This window comes from Sabethes cyaneus, chromosome 1 (assembly GCF_943734655.1).
Source record: "Sabethes cyaneus chromosome 1, idSabCyanKW18_F2, whole genome shotgun sequence".
Taxonomy (NCBI): domain Eukaryota; kingdom Metazoa; phylum Arthropoda; class Insecta; order Diptera; family Culicidae; genus Sabethes; species Sabethes cyaneus.
Window position 1 is genome coordinate 121,959,257 of NC_071353.1, and position 26,323 is coordinate 121,985,579.

Here is a 26,323-nt window from a genome sequence, read left to right on the forward strand (position 1 = left end):
TAGCAATTGAAGCACCCATTCAAACTTCCTGAACTGAAAGCTTCAAATATAGAATAGCCAAGGGGCAACACACCACCCCGTCATTAGCGGCTCGAATGTGTACATATTAATTGACGGTAGACGCTGCAAAGGAAATGATAATTAAGCGACCGAACTTGGCAAATATATATTGATGGCGCAGTGCATAGCCAAAGTACCCATGCCATTCTGTTCTGAAAGTTGAGTGCAAATGGGTTATGGGACGATGATGACGATGAAGATAATGATGATGATCATGATCATGATGGCGCAACGGGTGAACCTCGAAAACGTGGGTTCTGACCAAAACGGGCAACTCGCAGCTCCGTAGCGCAGTTCTTATATTATTAAATGGAAATGTTTCAATGTCCTCTTTCTTCTTGTTTTTTCTACTTTGTGGTATTATTGAAGATCGTGCCAAAATTAAATTAACCAAATTAAAATCGAACACAGTTTTGAGTCTGTGAGTAGCGACTATCTCGAGCCAGTCTGTAACGGGCAATTCAGTCACCATTCCAGGCAAATGAATTTCTTTATCTGACAGCGCGGTTAATCTGCGCAGTAATAAGCAGAATCGCTACCATTCAATTTATTGATTGCGTACACACGACTCGACTCGTCGTCGTCGTTGTCGTCCAGCCAGTAAGCCAACCAATCAGTCGAACCAGACCACAGACCAGACGCCCTCAAATATATAATAACCAAAATGCCCATTTTAGACCATAATTGAGGCGAGTGTCACTCCCTTTCCCGCACTACTGGCTGGGTGTGCGACAGCCACTTGACACTTAAATAAACATCGCGATGACCATAACGCGCAGTGCGGTGTCGTGTTTTGTGTATTTGTTTATGAATGTTTCAATAATAAATCTTCTCCTTAAATTGTGGCACTTTTCGTTTGTGCAGTATGAATAATGTATAAAATGCGTCGTACGCAATACTCCGTCGGTTCCTTCGACGAAAGATGTCACTAGGTTCAAATATGGACATGCGAATGACACGATTGCATAATAATTGCACCGAGCAGCGAGACGCGGCTGTCCGTTGTGCTGTAGCTGTTTGATGCATGCGAAGAATGAAAATATCCGCGACGACGCGACGGTGGAACGTCTTGCAAGATAAATCTCCGCTCGCGTCAAGGTAATTCTACACAGCCGATCTAGCATTAGTCCAGCCTGGTTATCACACTTCATCTGAATTTGATCACGCAGAGACTGGCGGTGATTTATGCGGTTGCGGTGAAATATCATACACTGAAAATTAATCTTGGTCAAATGGTAGAGAATAGGTATTTTAGGTCCTTTTGTGATTTATTACAAATTCTATCGATCATCAAACAAGCCTGAGACAAAACATGTTACAACTTCTCCAATCTGTTTGAGTTCGTTGAGCGTTCACAGTGTACACCTCCGTTGCCGTATCTGATAATTTTTGCAACAGTTTCTATCCATATGCCTCACAGACAGGAGTCGAGCAAACAACAAATGGTAAAGATCTTGGTAGGTATAATAAATTGTCTGTCAACCAGCTTCGCACGAATGAGCCATTTTTCATCTAATTCAGTCCGTTCCGCACTCTGCTGTAAACGTTTGGACAAATTGAAGTCGTTTGAAGACAGAATCGTCAAAAATGATTGTTCTTTTGAAGTCACAATTCAGTTGAGTTCAATTTATACGTATTTGCATAATAAGTGATCAGTATCTACTGCTTCAGTAGCTCCACTGAACCTAGTTCCAACTGAAACTTAAAGCTTTTGGGTATATTTTTAGGGTGATTGTAACACTAACACTCGGTTGCAACTATTTCCCGTTAGACAGAACCAAAATTTGCAGTTTTACCTTGAGGCGTATTGTGTGCGTACTTGTGAATCGAGCAATTGAGTTTTATTGTGGTCTTGATTTCGCTTCAATTTCAGGTTTTCAGGGTTGGAGCTTTGCATAGCTACGTTTAAAAGATCCATTCCAAGATTACATACGTACCACGATTAAAATATATGTACAAGACTTTCTACTACGTCTCGTACCGTTTCAAGCAGTCTTCTCCATTCAACTCGATCTGACAATCCACTTGTCGCCGATTTCACAGTCATCTCAGAAGTCGCAAATTACGTTCAACCTGGTCGAGCCATCTTGCTCGTTGAGCCATCCTTTTCCTGGTGCCGGTGGGGTTCTTGAAGAGAACTGTTTTCGTCTCACTATCTTCCTTACGACGACGTATCCGGCCCACCATAGCCTGTGGCCAGATGTACGATGCAAATCTCTCCAAGCGTTTCCTGTAGCTCGTGATTCATACGCCTCCGCCACTCTCCGCTTTCAGTATGTACTCTGGCAAATATTGTTCGCAGTACCTTCCGCTCAATCACGACAAGGATGCGTATGTCCTCCATGAGGAGCATCGCGGCTTCATGTGCATACAGAACTACCGGTCTAATAAGGGTTTTGTACGTTGTCAGCTTCGTACATTGGCGTATGCTTCTTGAAAGTAGGCAAAGTAGGCCCGATTTCCCGCTTGAATGTGCCGCTGAACATCCTTACTAGTGTTGTAGTCCGCGGTCACCAGCGTTCCCAAATACATGAACTCACCTACCACTTCTAGTTCGTTGCCGTCAACGGTTATCGTCCGTGGGAGGCCCGGGTTTGTTTCCTTTGATGTATTTGGTCTTAGACGCATTTATTTTTAGCCCATTCCTCCTAGACTCCGCTTTCAGGCACAGATTGCCTCCACCGTCGCAAAGTTCCTGACTATGATATCAAAATCATCTGCAAAGCTTAGGAGTGAAAATCGTGCCTCTGGTTTCGATGCCCGCTAGTCGAATCAGACCCTCCAAGAGCGATGTTGAACGACATGCAGAATAAGCCGTCACCTAGTATCAACCCTCACTGCGTCTCGACAGGACCCGTCAGTTTATCCGGAAAACCGTGTTCGTGTATCATGTGCCACTTTTATACAGCAAAGCTGCAAGGGCTGGACTCACAAGATCTGTGCTGGAATTTTAAACTGTTCTAGGATCTTTTTCTTCTATTGATGCAGGTTTTAATAGATCAGTTTATTATGTCCGAACATAGCGAACAGCTTTCGATTTGAGCAAATTTGTTCACAAGTTACTATCTACTTTCAAAATTAACCTTGCAGCGCAAATTTTGTAGCTTTGTATTATTTTGCTTATAACGGGTGACAACTAAAATTTTGGGAACTTTATACTCAAGCTGTCAAAAACAAGATACATGAAGTGTATACATTTGGAAACGGTCCGTAATCGGCTGTTCGGCGAAGCTTCCGTTTGATGTCGGAACAGGATAAGCTTTGTACGGCCGTCATATCAACTTTGCGAATGCATCTCTTGATTCTACCTATCAACTGTTTGCAATTCGTGGCTCTCCAGTTAGTTTTGTACACCAACGAACTCAAAATCCTGAAGAAATCTTCGATTGGGCGCACTGAGACAGATTTGTCGGATCTTGGGATTTTGGGTACAAATGGGATCGAATATTCAGGAACGATTGTGTTTTATTGGCGTAATGCGATGATGCTCTATCCGGCCAAAACACGTATTGTCCATCTACATGATGTTTTTCAAGAAACGGGATCAAAATTTTCTTCAAACATTCGTCTGGTGCACATCTTAATTGATAGCCAAACCAGAAAGCTTGTTGTTGAAGGCACAAGAAAGGGAATAATGCCCTTATGCGTCCATAATGTGATGTGATAATGTAGGCTGGTCTTCCACTACCTTGCTTGCGAATAGTTGTTGCGCATCTTAGAATATGGTAAATAGTCGAAGACGCAACATATTCGCTCTTTAAATGTTGTACCGTATACTATTTACCGAGATTTCGTAGAAGTGAACAACGCGCTCCCGAAATGCTTTTTGTTTCGACACCATTTTAAGCAAAACTAGGCAAGCATAAACAAAACAAAAAATATTGACAAAAAGAGGAGGGAAAATCAACATAAATTATCGTACCTCACATTTAGCCTGAACACTATCACCATCTATGACCGGCATTCCCAAATATCAAATAGCAACATGGGTATCCCTCGAAGTAGCAAGTATTTTTTATGGGGAATTCACCTTCTTTCGTCAAAAAGCGCCACTTTGACCAAAACGGAGACATTCCCAACTAAGCCCAAATTTGAAATGACGGTTCAATCGGTACGAAGAATGGAAAACGAGTGTTATGTCTGTTTGTCTGTGGTATAGGGGTCTCGACGAAATTGCAAAATTTTAGTTGTCACCCGTTAATATTACTTTTCTCTACATTAAAATGAAAATAGATGAAATAAAGCCGAAATTTTTTGAGTTTTATCATAAAAACCTAAAGTGTCCGAGTGTAGAGGACTTGCCCCTACATCTTTTTTGTTTATTTAATGATAATGGTACTATATAATCAACCATAATTTGTTAATTTACACGGTGCGTGACGAATTTTTGCAGTAAATTTCAATAGAAACTTTCAGTAATGTTCCCTGTGCATAAAAAGGGTGACAAAAGAGATGTAAAAAATTATAGAGGTATAACATCTCTTTGCGCATGTTCTAAAGTGTTTGAAATAATCATACACGATGCCCTATTTACAAGCTGTAAACACTACGTCTCACTAGGCCAACATGGATTCTATCCCAAACGCTCGACTACTCATGCAGTGGTGTTCCAGAAATCTACTTACTGTTAGTATCGAGAAGTGCTGTGTGATTTCATTTCACCGAAAATCCAACCCAGTGATATTTATAAGCTTTTAACTTCACTTTTTGCACTAACGTAAGAACTGACGATATTTAATTACACAATGTGTGGTCAGGCAGTTGCTAGAGTAAACCTGGTTCGTGATTTGGGTGTAACCTTGGATACCCCGCTTACATTTGGCCCACACTACAATGAAATAATCGCTAAGGCGAATCGGCAACTTGGATCTATGTTTAACCCCTCTAAGGTCTACATCATCTTTAGCACCGCAAAATTCACTAAAATGGCCATAACTTTTTTATCTTTCAATATTTTTTCACCAAATTTGGGAATTTTGCCGAAAATATTTTCTACGGCCATTTGAGTGAATTTTGCAGTGCTAAAAATGATGTAGACCTTAGAGGGGTTAAGATAGCTAAGGAATTTCGCGATCCTGTGTGCCTTCGATCGCTTTATTGTTGCCTTGTGCGATCTCTTCTTGAGACCAACTCGGTCGTTTGGTTTCCTTTTAATGCTAATTGGATTTCGAGAATAGAAGCCGTGCAGCGGAAATTCGTGCGATATGCTCTACGTTTCCTCCCATGGCGTAATCGATTCCAGCTACCAGCATACACCGAACGCTGTCAGCTTCTTGGAATACAGACTCTGGGACGTAGACGATTCGAAGCGCAAGCTGTGTTTGTGGCAAAAGTTCTGTCCGGCGAAATTGATGCTCCGAGTATTCTGCAGCAGCTAAACTTATACGCACCGGAAAGACCGTTGACGCCCAGGAATCTTTTGTTTTTACCCCATCGAAGTGTATCGTACGGACAACATGATCCTATCCGCTATATATCGGCAAGTTTCAACGCAGTTGCTGACTTATTTGATTTCAACACTACCACTTCAGCGTTTAAGTTACGGCTTCGTAGATAACTGTGCTCTTTGTGTTTGTGTATTGTTAGTTTTATCATTAAGACAACCACTTTGTTAGATGATATTTTTTACAACAAATAAACAAATAAACAAATAGCAATTTCTCCTGCTTGCGAAACAATATTCAGATATATCAGGCAGCACTGAATAACTTATACTGTTGGGCGTCAGAGTGTTGAGAAAACTAAAAGATGTCGAGATATGAAAATAATCGGTCAACCATCGTCGTTTTATTGCCCGCCGGAGCAAGCGTAAAGGAGATAGTTCGATCGGTAGGTGTCGGAAAGAACTGTGTACTATATTGCTGATTGCAAGGAAGATTGTCCAAACAATAAGTGCGCAATCGCTCATAAACGTGCTATTATGGCTTAAATCGTTTCGGTCTCTTCGGCGCACTTATTACTTGGAATAAAATGAAAAAGTGCGCCGAAGATACCGAAACGATTTAATGCAGGATCGCGCTTTTATGAGCGATTTCGCACTTTGGATGGTACAATTTTCCTTGAAATCAGCAATATAAAGAAGACTTGGGAAAGTGAGAAGCTATCCTATACGCCTACCCGGAAGGCATACAAGTGCCGTTTCATTACCGCTAAACGGAACTGGAACAAGGTCAAAACAGTGGAAAGAATGATTAAAAAGAATCCAGCGAGATCTATGGCTCGGAAAATCGGGTGTTCTCATTCCGGCGAATAATTGCCAAAAATCTTGATTATAAGACGTATGCGCTACGCAGAGGTCAATTTATGAATGCTGCGACCAAATCACGGCGACTGGAGAAAGCTAAAAAAACTTCTGAGTCGGTTGAAGTATCCTACTCATAATGACTCTGTCATCTTTTTCTCTGATGAAAAAAAGTTTAATCAGGATCAAAAGGTGAATCGAAAGAATGACAAGTGCACCAGTTCGAAGTTAGGTTCCTATCGTTATGTCATTATGATTTTTTTGAATGAAATAATTTACAATTCTCATGTGATACGAAACAAAATAAATCACAAAACATTCCTCGCATATATGACTAAGTGTGGTGTTAATTTTCTAAAACATATCATTTACTTATTTCATGAAATTCGTCACGCACCCTTTACGGTGGCTCGAAAATTTCGTGACAAACTTGAATTTATTATACCTGAAAATAAAAATCAGGCACAATGAAACTAGCCAATATAGTCTCTAAGTTGATAAGCATTTCCTCCTATCAACGCTAATATGCAGAGATGGCGCCCTATAGGGCTAGCAAAGCAAAGCCATGGGTATAAACGTCCTTAAGAACTTGACCCTTCTTTACCGACAGATTTCGCAGCCGGTTATTCGAGTACAGGAAAACTACGGGGCTAGTGTAAAGATCCTATTGACTCAATAGCAGCCCTACACGCTTAGTGAAAGCGAATGATCGTTGATGAACATAATTTGAGATTGGCATGAATTGCATAAATATTTTTTTTAACTACCCGCCTACTGAAGAAACCCTTTTTTCAACAAAATATAGAACAAATTTTATGATGTTGTCAAATTTTGCTATTTTATTCTGATTGGAAGTTATAGGTACGAAAAAAAGAGATGGTTATCCCATACTAGAAGAATATTGACCCCGAAAAAGATGCGAACAAAAGTAAACCAATAACGACGATTGCTATTAGCTTGAGTCTCCAGGAAGACGGCGCGGCGGATGGAACCATGTGGAACCGTGCACACGAGCCAAGAAGATAAATTGCCGAGATAACAGCTTTAACTGGGTGCAGTGAAACGATTTCGTATGTTCATTTGAGCTGAAATATCTTCTGGATTAGTCAGTTAAAGAAATATTGTTCCTATATAAATTAGAGCAGTTTTCCTCACAAATATTCTCCGAAATCCGGATATGCAATCAAAACTTGGAGCAGTACTCGTGCCGTTGTAATCAGCAGGTGAGTTATTCTTCAGCGTCCTCAGAACAGTCGACGGCATTGTATAACAACAACAAACAGAACGTCGCATACCAAACAGTGTGAGTCATCAAATGTTCTGACTGGTTGTCTTGGGATTGCTTTCTTCGGTTGCCAGTCGCTGGATTGAGCTGGAGGTCGACTGCGGAACTTATGCGCACAGAGCATATTTTCGCTACCGCTGGCGTTGGCGCTGGCAGCCGTTCGAAGACCACCCCGCTTGCTGCTGTTGACTGGGGATCAACCACATGCTGGCAGCGGAAGTCTGAGCGAATGAGCGTAACCTTTTGTGCAGTGCATAGTTGCAGCATTGTGTGCACATTGCACAGCATAGTTGTTGGCAGTAAAGTGATTAAAGCGGATTCCCAATGAAATCGAAATCAAGATATGTGCCATCCAGTAAAGTCTTAAACTTGGTTCGTTGTATAAAACTTCACGACTTGTTCATTTATGTTTATGCTTTTATATGCTCAACAATGATTGATAGATGCAAACTTGGATATTTATGTTTATGCTTTTATATGCTCAACAATGATTGATAGATGCAAACTTGGATATCTCGGATTATTTTGTTGGAAGCAGAAAATGAGTATTTTTCATTGCAATTTCAATATCGTTTAATAATGAGTCAATCTGTTTAAATGCCAAAAATTGTAAAAACAATAAGAGTTCTAATTATATGTACTAGTTTGAACCATTGTGATTTTCGTGGCTTTGTAGTAGGTAGGTTACGACATAGAAATTCTTTCAACTACAATCATTAACAGACCCGCGCTAATACTTCGATATTATAAACAACTATATGATCCTGCGTTACCCCTCTTGAAAATAGTATAAGCTCATAAATCAAGATGAAGGTTGCAAGTAGCAACTAAAATACGTATTTGCTAAGTACTTTTGTGCAAGTGATACAATTTAATGGCTGGCAAAGGGCGAACATGTGCATTCCATAACCTCTGTTCACTAACTCCTATTCCTCCACGTGGTGCCGGCTGGGGTACGTCACCTCGGTTGTCGTACGCTAACTGGAAGCCACTGTGCGCCCTGGCTCCCGCCCATATTAAGATGACAGCTTCATCAGCGGGATAAGGACCTTAGGTTAACATCCTACTGTACCGGAACACAAAAAGTTAATGAAAATGAAAGACGAAATCTCTCTGGATTATTGGCAACGACCTTTAGCATGAAAACGCGGACACGAATCGGAACATATGGAATATATTTACCCTTCCCCCTCCCATGACGCAACTTGCAAGGGAAGCTGGGCGCCTGAAACTGAAAATCCTGGAGCTGAGCGAGGTCCGCTGGCCGGGTCTTGCTCTTCTCTGGCATACGAGGTGAAAATGCTACTCGAGAAAGAGGAATTGGATTTCTACTGAGCCCAGGGACACATGCGGCCCTGATGAAGTGAGAACCGATAAATGAGCGAATAATCGTTGCCAGATTCAGAACACGGGTTAGGAACCTTATAGCAATCCAGTGCTATGCGCCAACAGCTGCTGCCGACCTGCAGCAGAAAGAGAACTTTTACAGCCAGATGAACAGCGAGGTTGAGAAAATCCCGAAGGGGAACATCCAAACCCTTCTTCTTCTTCAGCAGCATAGAGCCGGGGTGGCTCGTGCTGTTTCAAGCACTAGTCTCTATTCAACTCGGTCTTGGGCCACTCGTCGCCAATTTCCTAGTCGTCTCAGAAGTCGCAAATCGCTTTCGACCTGGTCGAGCCATCGTGCACGTTGGGCCCCCCTGTTCCTGGTGCCGGTGGGGTTGTTGAAGATCCAAACCCACTTGGGCGACTTCAACGCGAAGATTGGCTCAAACAACGCAGACCTTGAACGCGTCATGGGACGCCTTGGCCTAGGAGAGATGAGCGAAAACGGGAGGCTGTTTACAGAATTCTGTGGTAATAACAACATGGTCATTGGTGGGTCGCTCTTCCCCCATAGACCAGTACATAAAATCACGTGTATTTCCCGCGACGGACAAACAGAAAACCACATCTGCATCAGCCGAAAATGGCGAACGAGCCTTCTTGATGTACGCAACAAACGCAGCGCTGAAATCGCATCCGACCGTCATCTTGTTATCGCTGAAATACTTTTGCGCATCGCACGTGCCCAACGACGGGATGAGAAAGTTGGGCGCCGCTACGACGTCCGCCGATTGCAGAATCCTGAGGTGAAAAGGGCCTTTGTCAAACAACTTGAATCCCGAGCCTCGGAGTTGCCACCTAGTGGAACCGTCGAAGAGCAATGGACCGGCATCAAGAACGCCTTCATCACGACCAGTCATGAAACCTTCGGCAAAGCGCACAGCGGGCGGACGGAGTGAATTTCGGATAAAACTTGGAGGAAGGTCGACGAGCGGAGAGAGGCGAAAGCCGGCATTGATCAAGCGCGAACCAGATCGGCTAAGACGGCTGCCCGTCAACGATACGCTGAACTGAAGAGGGCTGTTAAGCGTGCTTGTAAGCGGGACAAGAGAGCCGAGACTAACTCCCTAGCCGAACAAGGAGAAACCGCCGCCGCCAATGGTGATATCCGTTTGTTGTACAATATTTCTCGCCGCCTTAGTGGTTCCAGGATCAATACAAAGATGCCGCTAAAGGACAGAGCTCGTCAGCTACTAACTGACCGTACAGAACAGTTTAAGTGATAAACTGAATATTTTGAACAACTCTTCCGAGTTTCAAATGTCACAGACCAACAAAACCAGCAGCGTATGACGCCAACAGTTCGTCCAATTAATCGCGTCAACTCGGAGGCACCATCGCTGGATTAAATTGTAGCAGCCATCAAGAGTATGAAATCCAATAGAGCGCCAGGGATAGACTGTATTTCTGCCGAAATGCTCAAAACTAACCCATCTTTGTTAGCCCAGATGATGCATCAGCTTTTCAGCTATTTATGGAAAACCGTAACTTTTCCGGTGGACTGGATGCAGGGCATCCGCAACGTATTGGTTAAAGTCCCTAAGAAAGGGGACCTATCGGAATGCGGTAACTGGCGTGGCATCACGGTGCTCTGTATAGTATTACTCTCAAAGTACACTGTAAGGTAATCCTCAACCGGATCCAGGAGAAGATCGATGGTATTCTCCGGCGGCAGCAAGCTGGGTTCCGTGCTGGCCGATCATGTGTAGATCATATCACAACGCTCCGCATTATATTGGAGCAGATCAACGAAGTCCTGGACTCTCTTCTGCTAGTGTTCGTTGACTTCGAAAAGGCGTTCGACCGACTCAACCACGAAAACATCTGGGGTGCACTTAGGCGTATAGGAGTTCTAGATAAGCTTAGTCCATCTCATCGAGGCTCAGTACGAGGTGTTCTCGTGCAAGGTTTTACACGACGCCGTCTTATCCGACCCCATAGGGGCCACTGTTGGCGTGAGACAGGACTGCATTTTATCACGCGTTTTTGTTTCTCATCGTTATGGATGAGATGTTAGTTGGAGCAATTGACAGTAGACAAAATCGAGGATTGCCTTGGAATCCTCTAACGATAGAGCAGCTAAATGACCTCGACCTAGCCGACGACATTGTCTTGCTCGCACAAAGCCCAAACGATATGCAGAGCAAGTTAGATGTAGCAAAAACTAAGTCTATGATAGTGAACACTGACAATCCATCCAACTTCACAGAAGCGGGACAACATGTTGATCAGCTAGACACCTTTCAATATCTTGGTAGCCAGACAACGCCCGATGATGGTACCAAGACTGTTATAACCACACGGATCAGGAAGGCAAGGGGTGCCTTTGCAGGTCTGCGAAACATTTGGCGCTCAAACCAGATCACTCTACGTACGAAAACCCGAATCTTTAATTCAAACGTTAAATCCGTACTGCTGTTTGCCTGCGAAACGTGGTGCGTCTCAGCGGAGACAATGCAAAAACTGCAGGTATTCATTAATCGGTGTCTGCGATATATCATTCGTGTCTGGTGACTTGACAACTGGATATCCAATGAGGAACTCCATCGTCGGTGTCATCAACGGCCGATAGCCACAGAATTTCATGAACGTAAGTGGAATTGGATCGGACACACCTTGAGGAAAGGAACGAACGAGGTCTGCAGAGAAGCACTCGACTAGAATCCACAAGGACAGCGTAGAGGAGGCAGATCCAGAGGCTCATGGTGCCACAGCTTAGCCAACGACATCCGGAATGTAGACAAGAACCTGTCCTGGCGACAGGTAAAAGCCATGGCGGGTAACCGTCAGCAGTGGAGATCTCCGATTTCATCCCTTTGTTCTGCCGGACCGGCGGGCGTGGACACATAAGGAAGCAAGTAAGTTCGATAAGGTGCCCCACGAATTAACACTGAAAAAGTTGGAAAAATTTGGTTTTCCTCACTAGCTCATTTCGTGGTTGCAATCATACCTAGTGGACAGATCTGCTGTCGCGAAACTAGGATTGGTCGAGTCAGACAGCTTTTTACTCAACCTTATCAAATTTCAGCCTTATCGAACGCTTTAGCAAAAAACACGTCCACTCGACAGCGCTTTTCTAAACTGGAGTTAAGGGTGCTGGTATATACCATAAGGTTCGTGTTCGTGGTGGTGAGCGATTTTTCACGGTGCCCGGACGAGAGCCATAAATACGATAGCCATACGGACGGTTGCCATACGTACGAATGCCATATAGACGAATGCCATAATGTATGTTTACCATAATGGACGGGAGCCATACAAACGGATGCCAGAATGTATGTTTGCCATAATGGACGGAAGCCATAAATACGATAGCCATACGGACGGTTGCCATACGTACGAATGCCATATAGACGAATGCCATAATGGACGGGAGCCATACAAACGGATGCCAGAATGTATGTTTGCCATAATGGACGGAAGCCATAATGTACGTTTGCCATAATCCATATATTCAACGTTTCCTAGATGATTCAGGGCGAGCCAGGCGCAGGCAACGGTGGGTGTTCGCCGGTGACCCGCCGTCGGAAGCGCCGGCCATCATATCTGTCTAGGTCTATTCGTTTTCCTAGGTTTACCGTCCTCTAGTTAGTTTTCCCTAGTCCTCGCATTGAGATACTGTTTATAAAATGAAAAGTGGCAAAGCCGCTTTTTTTAAACTGAATCAATTAGGCCTCTTGTGACTTGGTCGCGCTGGTCCTTTAAGTTTTGAACTGGTTGAGGTTCTGGGCCTCCATACCAAAAATATGAATTATGGCAAACGTACATTATGGTTACCGTCCATTATGGCAAACATACATTATGGCATTCGTCTGTATCGCTCCTGTCTATTATGGCAAACATACATTCTGGCATTCGTCTGTATGGCAATCGTACGTATGGCAACCGTTCGTATGGCAAACGTATATATGGCTGATGGGGTGTCGTCATTTTTCACAAAGCTGTGCTGGTATTCTGGAAGAACATAATTTATCGTGGATTAGAAGTTCGTGCGTTTTTGCAGACAACAGAGAATCGAAATCGGTCCGAAATTTTTAAGCATTCTCAGCATCGTGGGCATCCTCAGCTTTTAAAATAATCGTAATGGTAGATAGCTTCCATACTTCCGGAAAGACATTCTCTGATAGCGACAGGTTGAAAAGGCGGCAAACTAATGGTCCAAGCACATCGGCACATCGACGAATAAATACGGGAGGTAGTCTATCCGATCCAGAACCTTTGGGCGGGTCAAGTGACTTCAGCGTGTTAGTAACCTGAGCTGCGGTGAATATCGGACATAGCATGTGTATATCGTACGATGGCAGATAATTCGACAACTCCGGGTAACAGGCGGAGAGTAAACGCTGTAGACTGATTTAAAAACAGCAGCGAAAAGTTCGACGGAACCTTCAGCATCCTTGCTCGTAGTACCATCGAAAGACATTTCCAGCGGTATCGATTGAACATTTTTCCTGCTCTTGAAAAAGCGCCAGAAAGAGGAAGGATCCTACTTAACCTCGTTTTCAATACGAAAGATATACTCACGGAAAGAATCGGCATTCGTCGTAGTCTGCCTCGAGATTACGAAGGCTTACCCTATTCTGCGGTGCGATTACGCAGAAAACGGTGGCGTGCCTTGCGAAGAACATTACGCCAGTTACGAAGTGCGGCGTTGCACCACGTGTAACGCCTAATTGATTTTGATTATAATTTGTTAAACTACCTTAATGATTTTTATACCAGTTGTTTCCATTCAAACGATTATAAAAGGTAAAGAGAGCTAATTAAACAGACAGTTGAATTCGTATCATAGAATCGTTCGTTTCGTTTTCAAGGACGTAGTCCGATATCACATCTATCCTTTTGGGTTTACAATTCTGTAGACAGGATAGATACTTAGCGCGCGTAATGCTATTGTCGCGACGGTCAGTATAAAGTTCATGTTAGCGATCGTAGCGGTAGATTGGATATTTTTGGTGTTTGCCGGAAGGTGATGAGTGATCACGACGAAAAGTTGGAAGAGATTTCCAGAGAGGTAGCCGAACAAGTTGTTGGACATACGGAAACGGGCGAGCATAGTTCTGGTGCTTTGGGCCTGTTGAAAAACTTGTTCAGTGGGGGCAATTCTAATAACGAGACAATCCAATCTGATCGTGAACAATTTGAACGTATAAACGCTCGAGATCCGCGCTATAAGCAGAGTCCAGGTGATAACAGTGACATAATGGATAACGAAACAATGAGATTGCTGATTAAAACGTTGCAAACAATTTCGGCGGGAAATGTGCGCCGGTTCGACGTACGTGATGTGAAGGATATAGTGCTACCGTTTGACCCTGATGTGCCAACGACGCCAACTGCCGAACAATGGATCGAATCCATCGAGAAGGCGGCAGCATTGTATAACGGCGATGATGCCTGGATGCTGCAATGTGGCATAGTGAATTTGCAGGGAGCAGCCAAAATTTGGTTTTCTGGTGCTACGGTGAAGAATTGGAGTGAATTTAAAGCTAAGCTGGTAATCGATTTTCCAACGGCGATAGATATCGTGAACATTCACCAAACTATGATGAATCGTAAGAAAATGGCGGGAGAAAGCTTGGAGACGTATTTCTATAGCCACGTGGCATTGGCTAGAAAGGGAAAACTTCCTGATCAGGCCACGATCAAATATATAGTGTCTGGTCTGGAAGGCCGTTATGGAACAATCGCTCAGGTCGATACTTTGCCTGAACTATTGAAACAGCTGAAGTGGCTGGCCGAAGTGAAGCAACTGAAAACGACGGATGTCTCTCGTGGATCTTCTTCTAAATCAGTGATAAAAGGAGATGCTGGATCGGGTATCAAGTGTTATCGTTGTAGTGGTATTGGGCATGTAGCAGCAATGTGCAGTGAGAGGAAAAGTACACGACCTTTCTCTAATATCGAATGCTTTCGTTGCAATGAGAGGGGTCATGTAGCGAAAAATTGTACCAAGATCCCGAATCAAAAGGCTTTTCCTAAAGTGATGCATGAAATTGGCCAAACGAGTAGCTATGTGAAAACACTGAAAATTGGTGTACACAGTGTAGATGCTTTGTATGATTGCGGTTCGGCGGTAACCACTATAAAGGAAAGTTGCCGAGAAATTTTGACTAACCTGGAACCATGCACAATGCAATTGGTTGGATTTGGCGGTAATAAAGTACAAGTGCGAGAGCGTAGCTCCGAAAAAATAGAAGTGGATGGATTGAAGTTGGAAGTTAGTCTTTTAGTAGTGCCGAATAAAGTGCAGATGAATACAGTGATAATTGGACGAGATGTTCTCGATCGCGATGATGTCCGATTCGTCAAAGAGAAGGGAAGCGTTCGTATCGAAAAAATCGATGAAGAGCAACCACAGATCGCCTTTAGTGGGATCGAACAATCTTCAGGACCGAGTGGCACTCATCCGAATATGTGTAACATTCGGGCATACGAGCCTATATCAGCTACTGAGATAAATGTGGATGGTGGTGATAATGAGCGCCAAAAGATTTTAAGTGTAGTTGAACGATATCGGCATTGCTTTGCAAAGAACTACAAAGAGATGGGCACAGCCAAAAATTGTGAGATGCTAATCGAATTGGTAGATGAGAAGCCCATATACACTAAACAGTACCCGATGGAATACTCCCGTGAAAAGGTGGTGGACGATACAGTGGAGAGCCTGCTGGCGGCAGGAATAATCCAGCAATCAAAGTCGCCGTACAACAGTCCTACGGTTTTAGTTAAGAAAAAGAGTGGAGATTGGCGCATGGTGGTGGATTACCGGGCTCTTAATGCAAAGACGGTAAAGGACAAATGGCCTATGCCGATCATCGAGGATTGCTTGAACAGATTAGTGGGAGGACGACTTTTTATAGCGGTGGATTTGTTCCGCGGTTACCACCAGATCCCAGTATCGTTGGAAAGCCGGAAGTTTACAGCTTTTTCTACACCGATGGGCCATTACGAATACTTGAAGATGCCCTTCGGGTTGTCCAATGGCGGTGCGGTATTTCAGCGAATGATTGATGCTGTGATTGCACCACTTCGTCGTATGGGATTCGTGGCATACCTGGACGATGTTACCTTTGGTGGATGTAACGAAAGTGAAGTGATGAAGAAATTTGAAGTACTGTTAAATGCGTTATCGGAGAATGGATTAACAGTGAATTTGGAAAAAACACAATTCTTGAAGAAGCAAGTGGAGTTTTTGGGGTTTGAAATCAGTGAGGGGAAAATAAAGCCAGGATTGGCAAAAATTTGTGCTATCAAAGATTTTCCCGTTCCTGCAAATGTGCGAAACATTAGAGAGTTCTTGGGACTGGCTAATTATTTTAGACGCTTTGTGAGAGAATTTAGTTTGATCGCCGAACCTTTGACTCGGTTAACTAAAAAAGACGCTGAGTTCCTGTGGGATAATGCGCAACAATCGGCCTTTGAGAGACTCAAAGTGATATTAGTAAATCGACCAGTGATAGTGATGTATGATCCAGCAAAAGAGATTGAGCTACACACAGATGCGTGTTCTCACGGCTTGTCGGGTATTCTGTTGCAGAAAATGGATGACGGTTTACATCCAATCAGTTATTTCAGTAGAAAAACGTCACCGACCGAATGTAAGAAGTACAGCTATGAGCTGGAAGCTTTGGCTATAGTGGAGTCATTAGAACGTTTTCGGAAATATGTACTGGGCCGCCATGTGAAAATTGTTACCGACTGCGAAGCTGTGAAGAAGACGGTCGCGAAAAAGCAAATGTTACCTGTGGTGGGAAAGTGGCTACTAAAACTACTCGAGTATGACTACGAGCTCGACCATCGAAAAGGAACCAAAATGAAGCACGCCGATTGCTTGAGTCGCAACCCAGTTGAAGAGCCAGTGTGTGAAGAAACCGAGCCTGCGATGGCCAGTGTGATGCAAATTGATATCAGAGAAGATGAGTGGTTAAAATTATTGCAGCGAGAAGACGAAAATTTGTACGAATTAATGCGGATTCTGTCTGCACCTCCGGTTGATAATCGTGGTAGGCAGATACATAAGGAGTATGCTTTGCGCGATGAAGGTGTGATGCGACGGTGCAGTGATGGGTTGAAGTGGGTGGTGCCTACTCGTGCACGGTGGCGAATCACACGTAGCTACCACGACGATTTAGGCCACAAAGGTGCTGATAAAGTGTTTGAAGCTGTAAGAAGAAATTTTTGGTTTCGCCGGATGAAAAACTATTTGAAGCGGTATATAAATTCGTGCGTGTATTGTGCCTACGTGAAGAGCAAGAGCGGTAGGAAGGAAGGATTGCTTCATCCAATACAAAAGATTCCTGTGCCGTTCGACACGATCCATCTGGACCATCTAGGCCCATTTATTCGTTCTACTCTCCTAAACGAGTACATTATAGTGTTGGTAGATGGGTTCACTAAATACGTTGTATTGAGGGCTGTTCGAAATACGAAGACGCAACCAGTGATTCAAATGCTGAGTGACGTTTTCGCTACGTTCGGTAAGCCTAACCGAATAATTACCGACAGAGGAACGGCATACACGTCAAAGGATTTTGAAGAGTTTTGTGTGCAGCTGGGTATTGCTCATGTAAGAGTGGCAGTCGGAACTCCTCGTGCTAACGGACAGGTTGAGCGCGAGAATCGGAACGTATTGCATTCAGTGAGATGTATGGTGAAAGACAACGACAAATGTTGGGATAAGCAACTCCGGTTGATACAGTGGGGATTGAACACGTTGGTAAACGATTCAACAAAGACGTCGCCCCATTCGTTATTGTTTAGCTACAATCCGCGTGACATAATGCAGAACCAGTTGTTGATGATGTTCTCAGTGGAAACTCCTGTAGGTCGATCTGAAGAACTGCGCAAAACTGTACAAACCAGGATCGAGCGTGAACAACAAAAGCAGAAGATGCAATTCGATAAACGACGGCAGCCGGCGCAGCAATATCGTGAAGGTGATTTAGTGCTGGTGGAAAATGACGTGCATTCCACTGGTCAAAGCAAAAAGTTGGAGCCGCGCTACAAGGGACCGTTCATCATTCAAAAGGCAGTTGGAAACGATCGTTACCTGATTACCGACGTTCCTGGAGTTCGTTTTACTCAAAAACGAACGTCGACAATATTCGCGGCGGAGAGGATGAAACCCTGGGCAGTTAGTACATCTGTAGAGACTAGTGATGATGAGGAAGATTATTTAGGTGATTCTGGCGATGACTGATTATCGCCGGGACGGGATATAATACTGTGGTGTCCGTTGTAACGCCTAATTGATTTTGATTATAATTTGTTAAACTACCTTAATGATTTTTATACCAGTTGTTTCCATTCAAACGATTATAAAAGGTAAAGAGAGCTAATTAAACAGACAGTTGAATTCGTATCATAGAATCGTTCGTTTCGTTTTCAAGGACGTAGTCCGATATCACATCTATCCTTTTGGGTTTACACACGGATGATTGTGCGAGCGTTGACTGCAGGTCCTACGAAAAGGCGTGTGACTGCTCACCATTCTAAATACCGCTTCATAGAAAATGTTAACTACACCGTAAAAAAGTTTCTCCCAATCCAATTAGCTTAGTTCAGCGATAATGGCTTCATAATTGTAGCGATTGAAGTCAAGATCTCTAACCGCAGATGTGTAGATTCTGCGATGCACATTGTACAGTAGAGTGAAAAACGAACGGTTTATAGTGACGGTTAGAGGGTTAAGGGACTTCTCTGTTGCTACCTACAAAAACCAAATCCAGAATCCTACCGTTCGTGTTACATACATTGCATATTTGCTGCAATCCACTAGCGATCATATATTCGGTGAAAACAAGCTCGTGTTCAGAAGAGGAGGCATTTATCGCTAGATAAGAATCCACATCGAGATCGTAAGACCATGTCAAGCGAGGTAGATTATAATTACCGACTACTAACACTGAAACGTTGGGGGCTGCTTTACTCACGATTTGTTGCACACAACTGGAATTGAGATAGTTTTCTTTACAACGATGTGCGTTTTTCCTCCTCTTTGTAAATGGCTGTGGTGTGGTGCAGCTTCGGTCGCAACCGAAGATGTCGTAGTTGGATGACCGTTCAACATTTTTCACATCACTCTGAAGCCACGTTTCGGTAACGTCATAATCGCAAGAAGCAGTCGTTAAGAAAAAGACATTTGTTTTTAGACGCATCTCACCTGCGTTCTGGTAATAAACAGTCAACGGTGCGATCACACAGATGTTGACAAATCATGAGGCGATTGCCGTGTCGCTAGTCGAGATAAGGGAGTAGGTGCGATGAGGCGGGAGGTGGCGCAGCAAGCAGCAAGTTGCGTGGTACTAAAAGCACGGTACAGGTCAGCGGGTGAATGAGAGTTAGCAGATATGTACTTGCCGTGAAAAGTGTTTTGGACGCCCCGTTCCCCGCTACCACATGTAGGACCGGGACGACTGAGGAACACCGGCAGCGGTGGCACGGCTACGGTGGGGAGTCGGGGGCGTCCATGATATCAACAACGGTGCGTCCCAGTGTCACCCCCTCTGATAAGATAAGCCGTCGTCTGAAGATGGCGGTAGCGTTGAGGTAGCAGGAGTCGGCAGGCAGGATCATTGAACTACAGGGGTCTGCGCTAGATCCGAAGTCGATGGGTGTCCCAAAGGGATTGGAGAAGTAAGCACCATTGGAGTGACCGATGAGTCGGAGCCAGAGTTAGCGCGAGGTCCAACCGATGGAGTATTACCAGTCAGTAAGAGACAACCATACCGCTGAATTCGCCCGGCACTCATCAAATTCTCTGAACACAATCCGAACTAATTCTTCTTTATCGACAGACTTCGCCACCGGCTGTTAGAGTACAGGACAATGACGGGGCTTGCAGTGGTCCTACTGACTCTAAAATTAAACGACAACATGGCCCTTCAAGTTTATTTGATACGTAGTAAATTATATTTTGCAAAAAAAGCAGCATTTATAATTTCTATTCTCCCACAAGTGAAATTCTTATATACCGCATAACTTTTGGAAATGGAAGATAAATATATGTATACACTCAAATCTCGTTTCATGTCCACTATTGGGGGAACGTAGAAAAGAGGACGTTAATAGAAATTTTGGACGTAAAACGAGAGGACGTTATAATTTCGAGCGTAGAAAAGGTGACGTAAAACGAAATCACGTAAAATGAATGGACGTAAAAGAGCTTCTAGTGTATAATATAACACTAATCACTTATCATTAACATTTTTAATTATAAAGCTGACTAAAAAAAATCAAAAAGTAAAATGAAATGACAAATTACATAATTTACGACACTTTAGATTATGCAAAAGCGCTGGAAGAAATGTTTGTGATGCACAAAAAAAGCAAATAAAAGAAAACATACCTGAATTCTGCAGTTTACGCTAAGCGAAGTACAACACAACCAATCTTGTCACTACTATACTTTTTATTCTACGAAAACCACAGACACAACAAACGTGTAACAGAAAGCATCAAATCGTACTTGACGCTTACATAACATTCATCCCGCGTTAGAAACACCTGGATAATCAGCAACAATTATTCAGTTGAACTAACAAAATAGACATACTGGCAAGTATAAGCTGTAAACGACCCATACGAAGCAGCAACCAGGCTTGGCGGTATTCAATCCGCGCAGCCCTCGAGATCCTCTACACAACAGCACACGGTTGCTCCCAGTACACGTACACGCATCGGCAAAAATGCAACCTCCGAATCACCATCACACAGAGTCAACGGAAACCACAAAAGGTGCTCTTTCGATAGCTGCTGCATTCGCTGCGGGTTGTGCGACACCCGACAGGTATTATTTTACCTAATGCGGCATGTATCACATTTAACTCGAACACTACTCGGAGACCCAGTTTGTTCACTTTTGAATATATCATCCAGATCAAAATTCATCACTTTCATTTATCTCAAATCAAAATATTAGGAAATCCACGATTGAACTTGCAGATAGCAGAAATTGCAATAACCATTATCTAGGTTAGGTTATGTAAACAATAGAACTTCACTGAAACCATCCCACTGATGAACCAAGCCACGAGAAAGCTTCTAACGTATATTTTGCGTTTACAACCGATGACAGACGACATGCGACTGTCGCTCGCAAGGGATGCGGCTGTCGGTAGCGCGTGCTTGAGGCAACCAGCCGAGTTGATTAATAGAGGCCAATAGTACTCTCACCGCACGAAGTCTTAGTCAAAGTAATGAGACAGAAGTGCATCAGAAATGTAATAAAATGATGGCAATGAAATTTTTGTAGTGGAACGTGTTTACTTTTTTATATGCTTTGTTTAGATTCAGACTGGCAAAACAAAACGGACTTTTACGGTTCTGTGTATGTCAAACCGTGAACTCCAACATTAGATTTGATTCATTCAAATCGCACCTGCTTACGTTCAGTATCTGGCTGTACGAAACATGGTCGTTTCAAAATGGACCTAACCTTTATGTCGTCGTTTTGACCTGCCCCTTCGAGAGCTTTAATTTCCGCTTCTAATTCCTCTAGATTCCTAGCGGAATTTCCGACTGCTTCTTGCAGCAACTGTATCGTTTCCTCGTCTGGCGCCAGATCCTGCTCCATTCGATTTAGTTCCGCTTCTTTGTGCCGTAGCTTTCCTATTTCCTTATCAATCTTAGCTATTCTCGGCATGTGGTTACAAGTTTGAGTCACAGCACGAGAATGGTGGGAATTTACCTGACCAACATTGTCGTCACGCGGCTGATTAGCACGTTTAAGTGCGACTAATGTAGTCTCTATTGAAAATTCTTTCACGAACCGCGTCGAACACGCACAATAATCTTCACGGTCCTTCCAAATTTGCACCCGACCGTTGTGTGCATCCTCCTGCTTGGTCGCCAAATTCGTCTCTAATTCCCGGAAAAGTAGCTTCCAACTCTCTAAGTGGTGTTCGAGGATCCATTCCTGTGATTTAAGTGAGTAGAACTGACGAAGATTTTGCTCGTATTCGTCCTGCATCTTCTGCACAAGCTCGCCGGTTTCTTCCAAACTGTTACGTAATGACAAAACTTCCTTATTCACTGATAGGAGTTTAGAATATAAAAATATTACTATAAAATAGGTTTTCACTTATTTTACCTTCCATACTAAAAAGGTTGTTCGCATTTCCAAACTGAAAATAAGAGTAACAAACACGCGTTCAACTTTCGACGCACGTGTTATGAACTGTCAAACTCAAAACAGGAACTCATCTGTCAATGAAGTTACGTGTCATTCTGACCGCTAGCCTATTGTACTGCAATTGAGATGGTTTAGATAATTTTCCATCGGATGTTTACTAAATTGGTTGACCTTACTTGACGGGCCATTCCGAATGGGAATCAATAGCTATTTTCCTTATAAAATTTGTATAAATAACACAAAAGGAAATACTCGAGTAATAATGAGTGCTTCCATCTGCTACAACCTCTGTCTCAAGCCCGCGATTGCCTTTTAGAATGTTTATAATTTTGCTTGGAATAATTCCGCTCCTTTCTGTGCCATAAACACTGTGTGAAATTAAGCGATTTAACAATTATGCTGAACATTTTCATTAAGCGGACAACCTTCTGCCGTACAAATTTGGATGCGCTGTACTACGTCGAATACCAATGACCAATGTGTTTGTGCGCGATATGTATCGCCGCTGCTAGCGCTAGGTTGCATCGCTTTTTCTTTCTCTGTCAACTTACCCAGCCAGCATAGCAAAACGATTGGAAACCACGATGACCATAATAATCAGTCGTCGTTGCGAACATTAATCAATTTGATGAAGCGAGTACAGCGATCGTAACCGATTGCCTTCTGCAGCTTCGAGCGGTGTTCTGCTGTTTAACAGAATTTTTGGAATGTACATTCATAAATAATCTTAACACGTGTTGGAGGAGACCACACACAGATGTCTAATTTGAGCTAGTTTGTGCAACAGTATTGCGGTGTTTCCACCTATTTAGAGTCCCACGCGAAAATTATTAGCGTGGTTATTTTCTGCGTTTACCACACATGTTTGTAATTTAGCAATTTGAACCATCAGTTTTTCGTCATTGCCTCCCCACTGCCCCCCTCCTTGCTTGACAAGCATAGTTTCGGTATATTTAGTAAGTACAGGATAGTAATTATTAAAAAACTAATTTGCGTAGGACTCGTAAAATTGCTGCAAGGTACAATAATGAATTCAGAATATTTATTCAACACTGCTATAATTAATGTTGACACAAAAATGGTACACTTGACCTCAAAAGAGTTTTTAAGCCTGTCCGTAAAAGATTATTATGTTACATTTAGCAAACAATACCTACTTCATATTTTTTGTATTATTCGGAGAGGGGTGTTATATAAATTATAAGAAAATTAACTGAATGCAAATTTCGCAAACCAGAAACTGACCAATTCAATCCGAACCTTGGTCTAAACATTGGGTATTGGCTGTAAGCTAGTGTATACCAATAACCTAAAACTGTTTGCCTGGATATAGACTCGAAACATAGATGACTGCCATCGCCTGCAGAGTTTGCTTGATGTGTTTGCGAATTGGTGCAAACGAAACAAACGATCTTGCTGGACACAAAAATGACGTTCAATGTACATCGTGAATCAATTATTTCCAATGCATCATAGTACCTCGGATTCATCTATAAGATTCGTTGGAACATTAAGCTGACGAGTGGCTCTACGCTCCGTTCTACTTGTCCAATATTTGATAACACTTCTCATCAAACCATTCCTTATGTCGATTCGGTACCACATGGACTAACACGTTCTTCGCTACCGCTGTTAATAGCTGTTTCAACGGTACTTCAACAGTCCTCAAGAGGCTTCATCCAGGTCACCGGCAGCGCGGCTTCGAGCGATAACTCCCCAGTAAGCATTTTCATATGTATAATGAGACTGCAAATAAGAGTTACGTACTGATATGTATTCAACAAAATCGTATTCGACGCGCAAAAGCCGCTTAACCATACCATTTTGGAGGCGATATACACACTGAGGAATAATGTTAAGCAATACACTTATATAGGTTTTTCAATACGATAAGATCCAATTAAGCGCGACCAGTTGCATGCAGCTATACGACTTTGTGCTGAAATCGAATGTTTGTCAGTTACTAGTATTATAAACGATAGAATATCAACTTGTGCGCTCTTAATTAGGCTTTATTTACGAATCAGAATTTGTTAAAAGATATTTACGATAGTTTTCGTACATTGATATACGAGTTGGTGCTGGCTGGGTCGTAGCTTTTGACGACAAGTGGTTATTTCAGTTGCGTTAGATCATACCGTGGTGGGCGGCGGTATCATATGTTGTTCACAACAGATATTTTTTGGCGTATCTGGATCATCACTAGTGGTAGTGGTCCAAATTAATGCTAGCGCCCCGATAGGTTCTAACGTCGATTATGTCTGAAAAGTTGCGCCTATCTATCAAAACGTGATCCTCTTGTGATTCCGTCCGGTGGGGTGATCTCCAGGTAAGGTGGAGGTTATGCTATTACGTAAAGTCATGTTTATGGAGGCGGGGCCGTTTTTTGTTGTTTGCTGGAATGCGCTGAACCGCGTCCAATCACCGTATAGAATTCCTCCTCCTGACAGACCAAAGACTTTATTTTGATGATTTTAACATCATGTCTTGAGGAGCGGTAGTATTCGCGGTTCAGTTGCGCATAAAATTCGTCTTTGTCATCATTGTTACTTCCAAGCTGAAGGCTGTGCACGTTAATTAGGCTAATATTAAAAAATCTGCCATTAATTCTTAATCTGTATAGTGACCAATTGGTCACCACCATATCACCCATTACTATGAAAACTGTACCCAACTTTTATATTGCCGCAGCTCTGGTAGATATTATACCCAGCACCCAAACATGTGTACCGTCAGCACTTTCAGCATACTTCCGCAGCGCCAGGACATCGAACCTGCAAATCTTCAACACTTCGGAGAGCGCTCGAGTGCCCTCTTAGAAGTCGAGAGATCGGTAGTTCCTCGTCCTGAGTTTCCAATCCAGTCTGTTTTCATAGCAGAGGCTTGCAGGACCTGCGACATCAACCCCCTGTCTCACTTGAGGACCAACAAAGGTCAAATGAGCCCTCGTTTCCTGTTAGCGTATATGATCTTGCTCTCCATCAAAATTAGTCATCCGATTGCCACTAAATTTACTCGTGTGACGGCACAAGGCACCGATTAACGATACGCATTGTCGAACCGTTTATCAGCTGACATCTCACCTATGAAAGTTTAATAATGTTCAAAGAAAAAGCAAAACAAACACAATAGAACATTAGTTTTTTTTCCTGTATGGACTTATCACTGCGACCAGTATCGTTGATCTATTATGATATCGCCCGGGTGTTTGAAGGTAGGTGTTCTTGTACCCAGTAATATGCGATATGAATCAAATATTAAAAATAAAATGAAATGGAGCATATATGGGAAAAATAGAACAATCTCACCATCAATCCTTCGAATGAAAAATAATTGCGTCAGTTTCCTTACGATATCCATGTGCATTATTTAAGCTAGTTATGGTTAGAGTCTTAATTGTACAATAGGAGGTGCTTGATGAGCTAAAACGAAACAAATAATTAAAATAACATATTATACTTACCTGCTACCAAGACCGTGTGGCTCAGCCGTCTGCATCAGGGAACCACGCGGCATCGCACCTCCTAGCTTAGCTACTCAATCGATTATTACCGGGTATGGCTACGTGGAGGCGCTAGGTAGGAGCTTGGGCTGGCAAAAGCTATGTTGGTCGCTTTCTCGTTTGCCTTCCCCATTTCATACCCAACACTAGATCGTAATAGAAATTTCACATTAAATTGTATGCACGTCAAGTTTACATTGGAATTGCATAATGATTAGAGTATTTCAAAACGGTCAAAACAAAGTGAACAATAAATTGCTTTGCAGCCGTGCGTGTCCTCATATACAACGCATGACTGTAAATTATAAAGCAGTACAGATGATTGCAATATTAAGTTATTACTTAATCATAACGCCTCCCAGTTGGCTTCGAGGTATGACGCTGGCCTAATAAGCCAGTCGTCGTATGTTCGAATCTCGACTGGGAGAGGCTGTTAGAGTCAATAGGATCGTAGCAACTGGCCCTGCAATTGTCCTGCACTCTAACAGCTGGCTGCGAAGTCTGTCGTATAAACACAGAAGGTCAAGTTTCGATAACGGAATGTAGCACCTGGGCTTTGCTTTTTACTTAATCATATATTCAGGAGTATTAAGTTGCGTGTTATAAAAACCGCTGTATATTAAAATGCAAGATAGAATTATAATTAATTGTAAAAATTATGAAATATTTTTAAAGTACATACTGGCCAGCCGAGCCGAGGCCGAACGACACCAT

At 42.9% G+C, this 26,323-nt stretch overlaps 2 protein-coding genes across 2 annotated transcripts in view; both read right to left on the minus strand.

The window, feature by feature from the left end:
* The window catches only part of LOC128745368 (serine-rich adhesin for platelets), a 142,252-nt gene extending 121,192 nt beyond the window's left edge, over positions 1-21,060 (minus strand). Inside the window, exon 1 of the mRNA XM_053842427.1 lies at positions 20,323-21,060. The gene's annotated coding sequence lies outside the window, so the exon portion shown is untranslated. The remainder of the gene's footprint in view (positions 1-20,322) is intronic.
* A 279-nt stretch (positions 21,061-21,339) lies between these two features.
* Positions 21,340-22,072, minus strand: LOC128746184 (uncharacterized). Its single transcript, XM_053843227.1, has 2 exons — positions 22,066-22,072; positions 21,340-22,007 (listed from the first exon to the last, which is right to left on the minus strand). The coding sequence occupies exons 1-2, from the start codon at positions 22,070-22,072 to the stop codon at positions 21,340-21,342; spliced, it is 675 nt and encodes a 224-aa protein (XP_053699202.1).
* Positions 22,073-26,323: the final 4,251 nt, after the last annotated feature.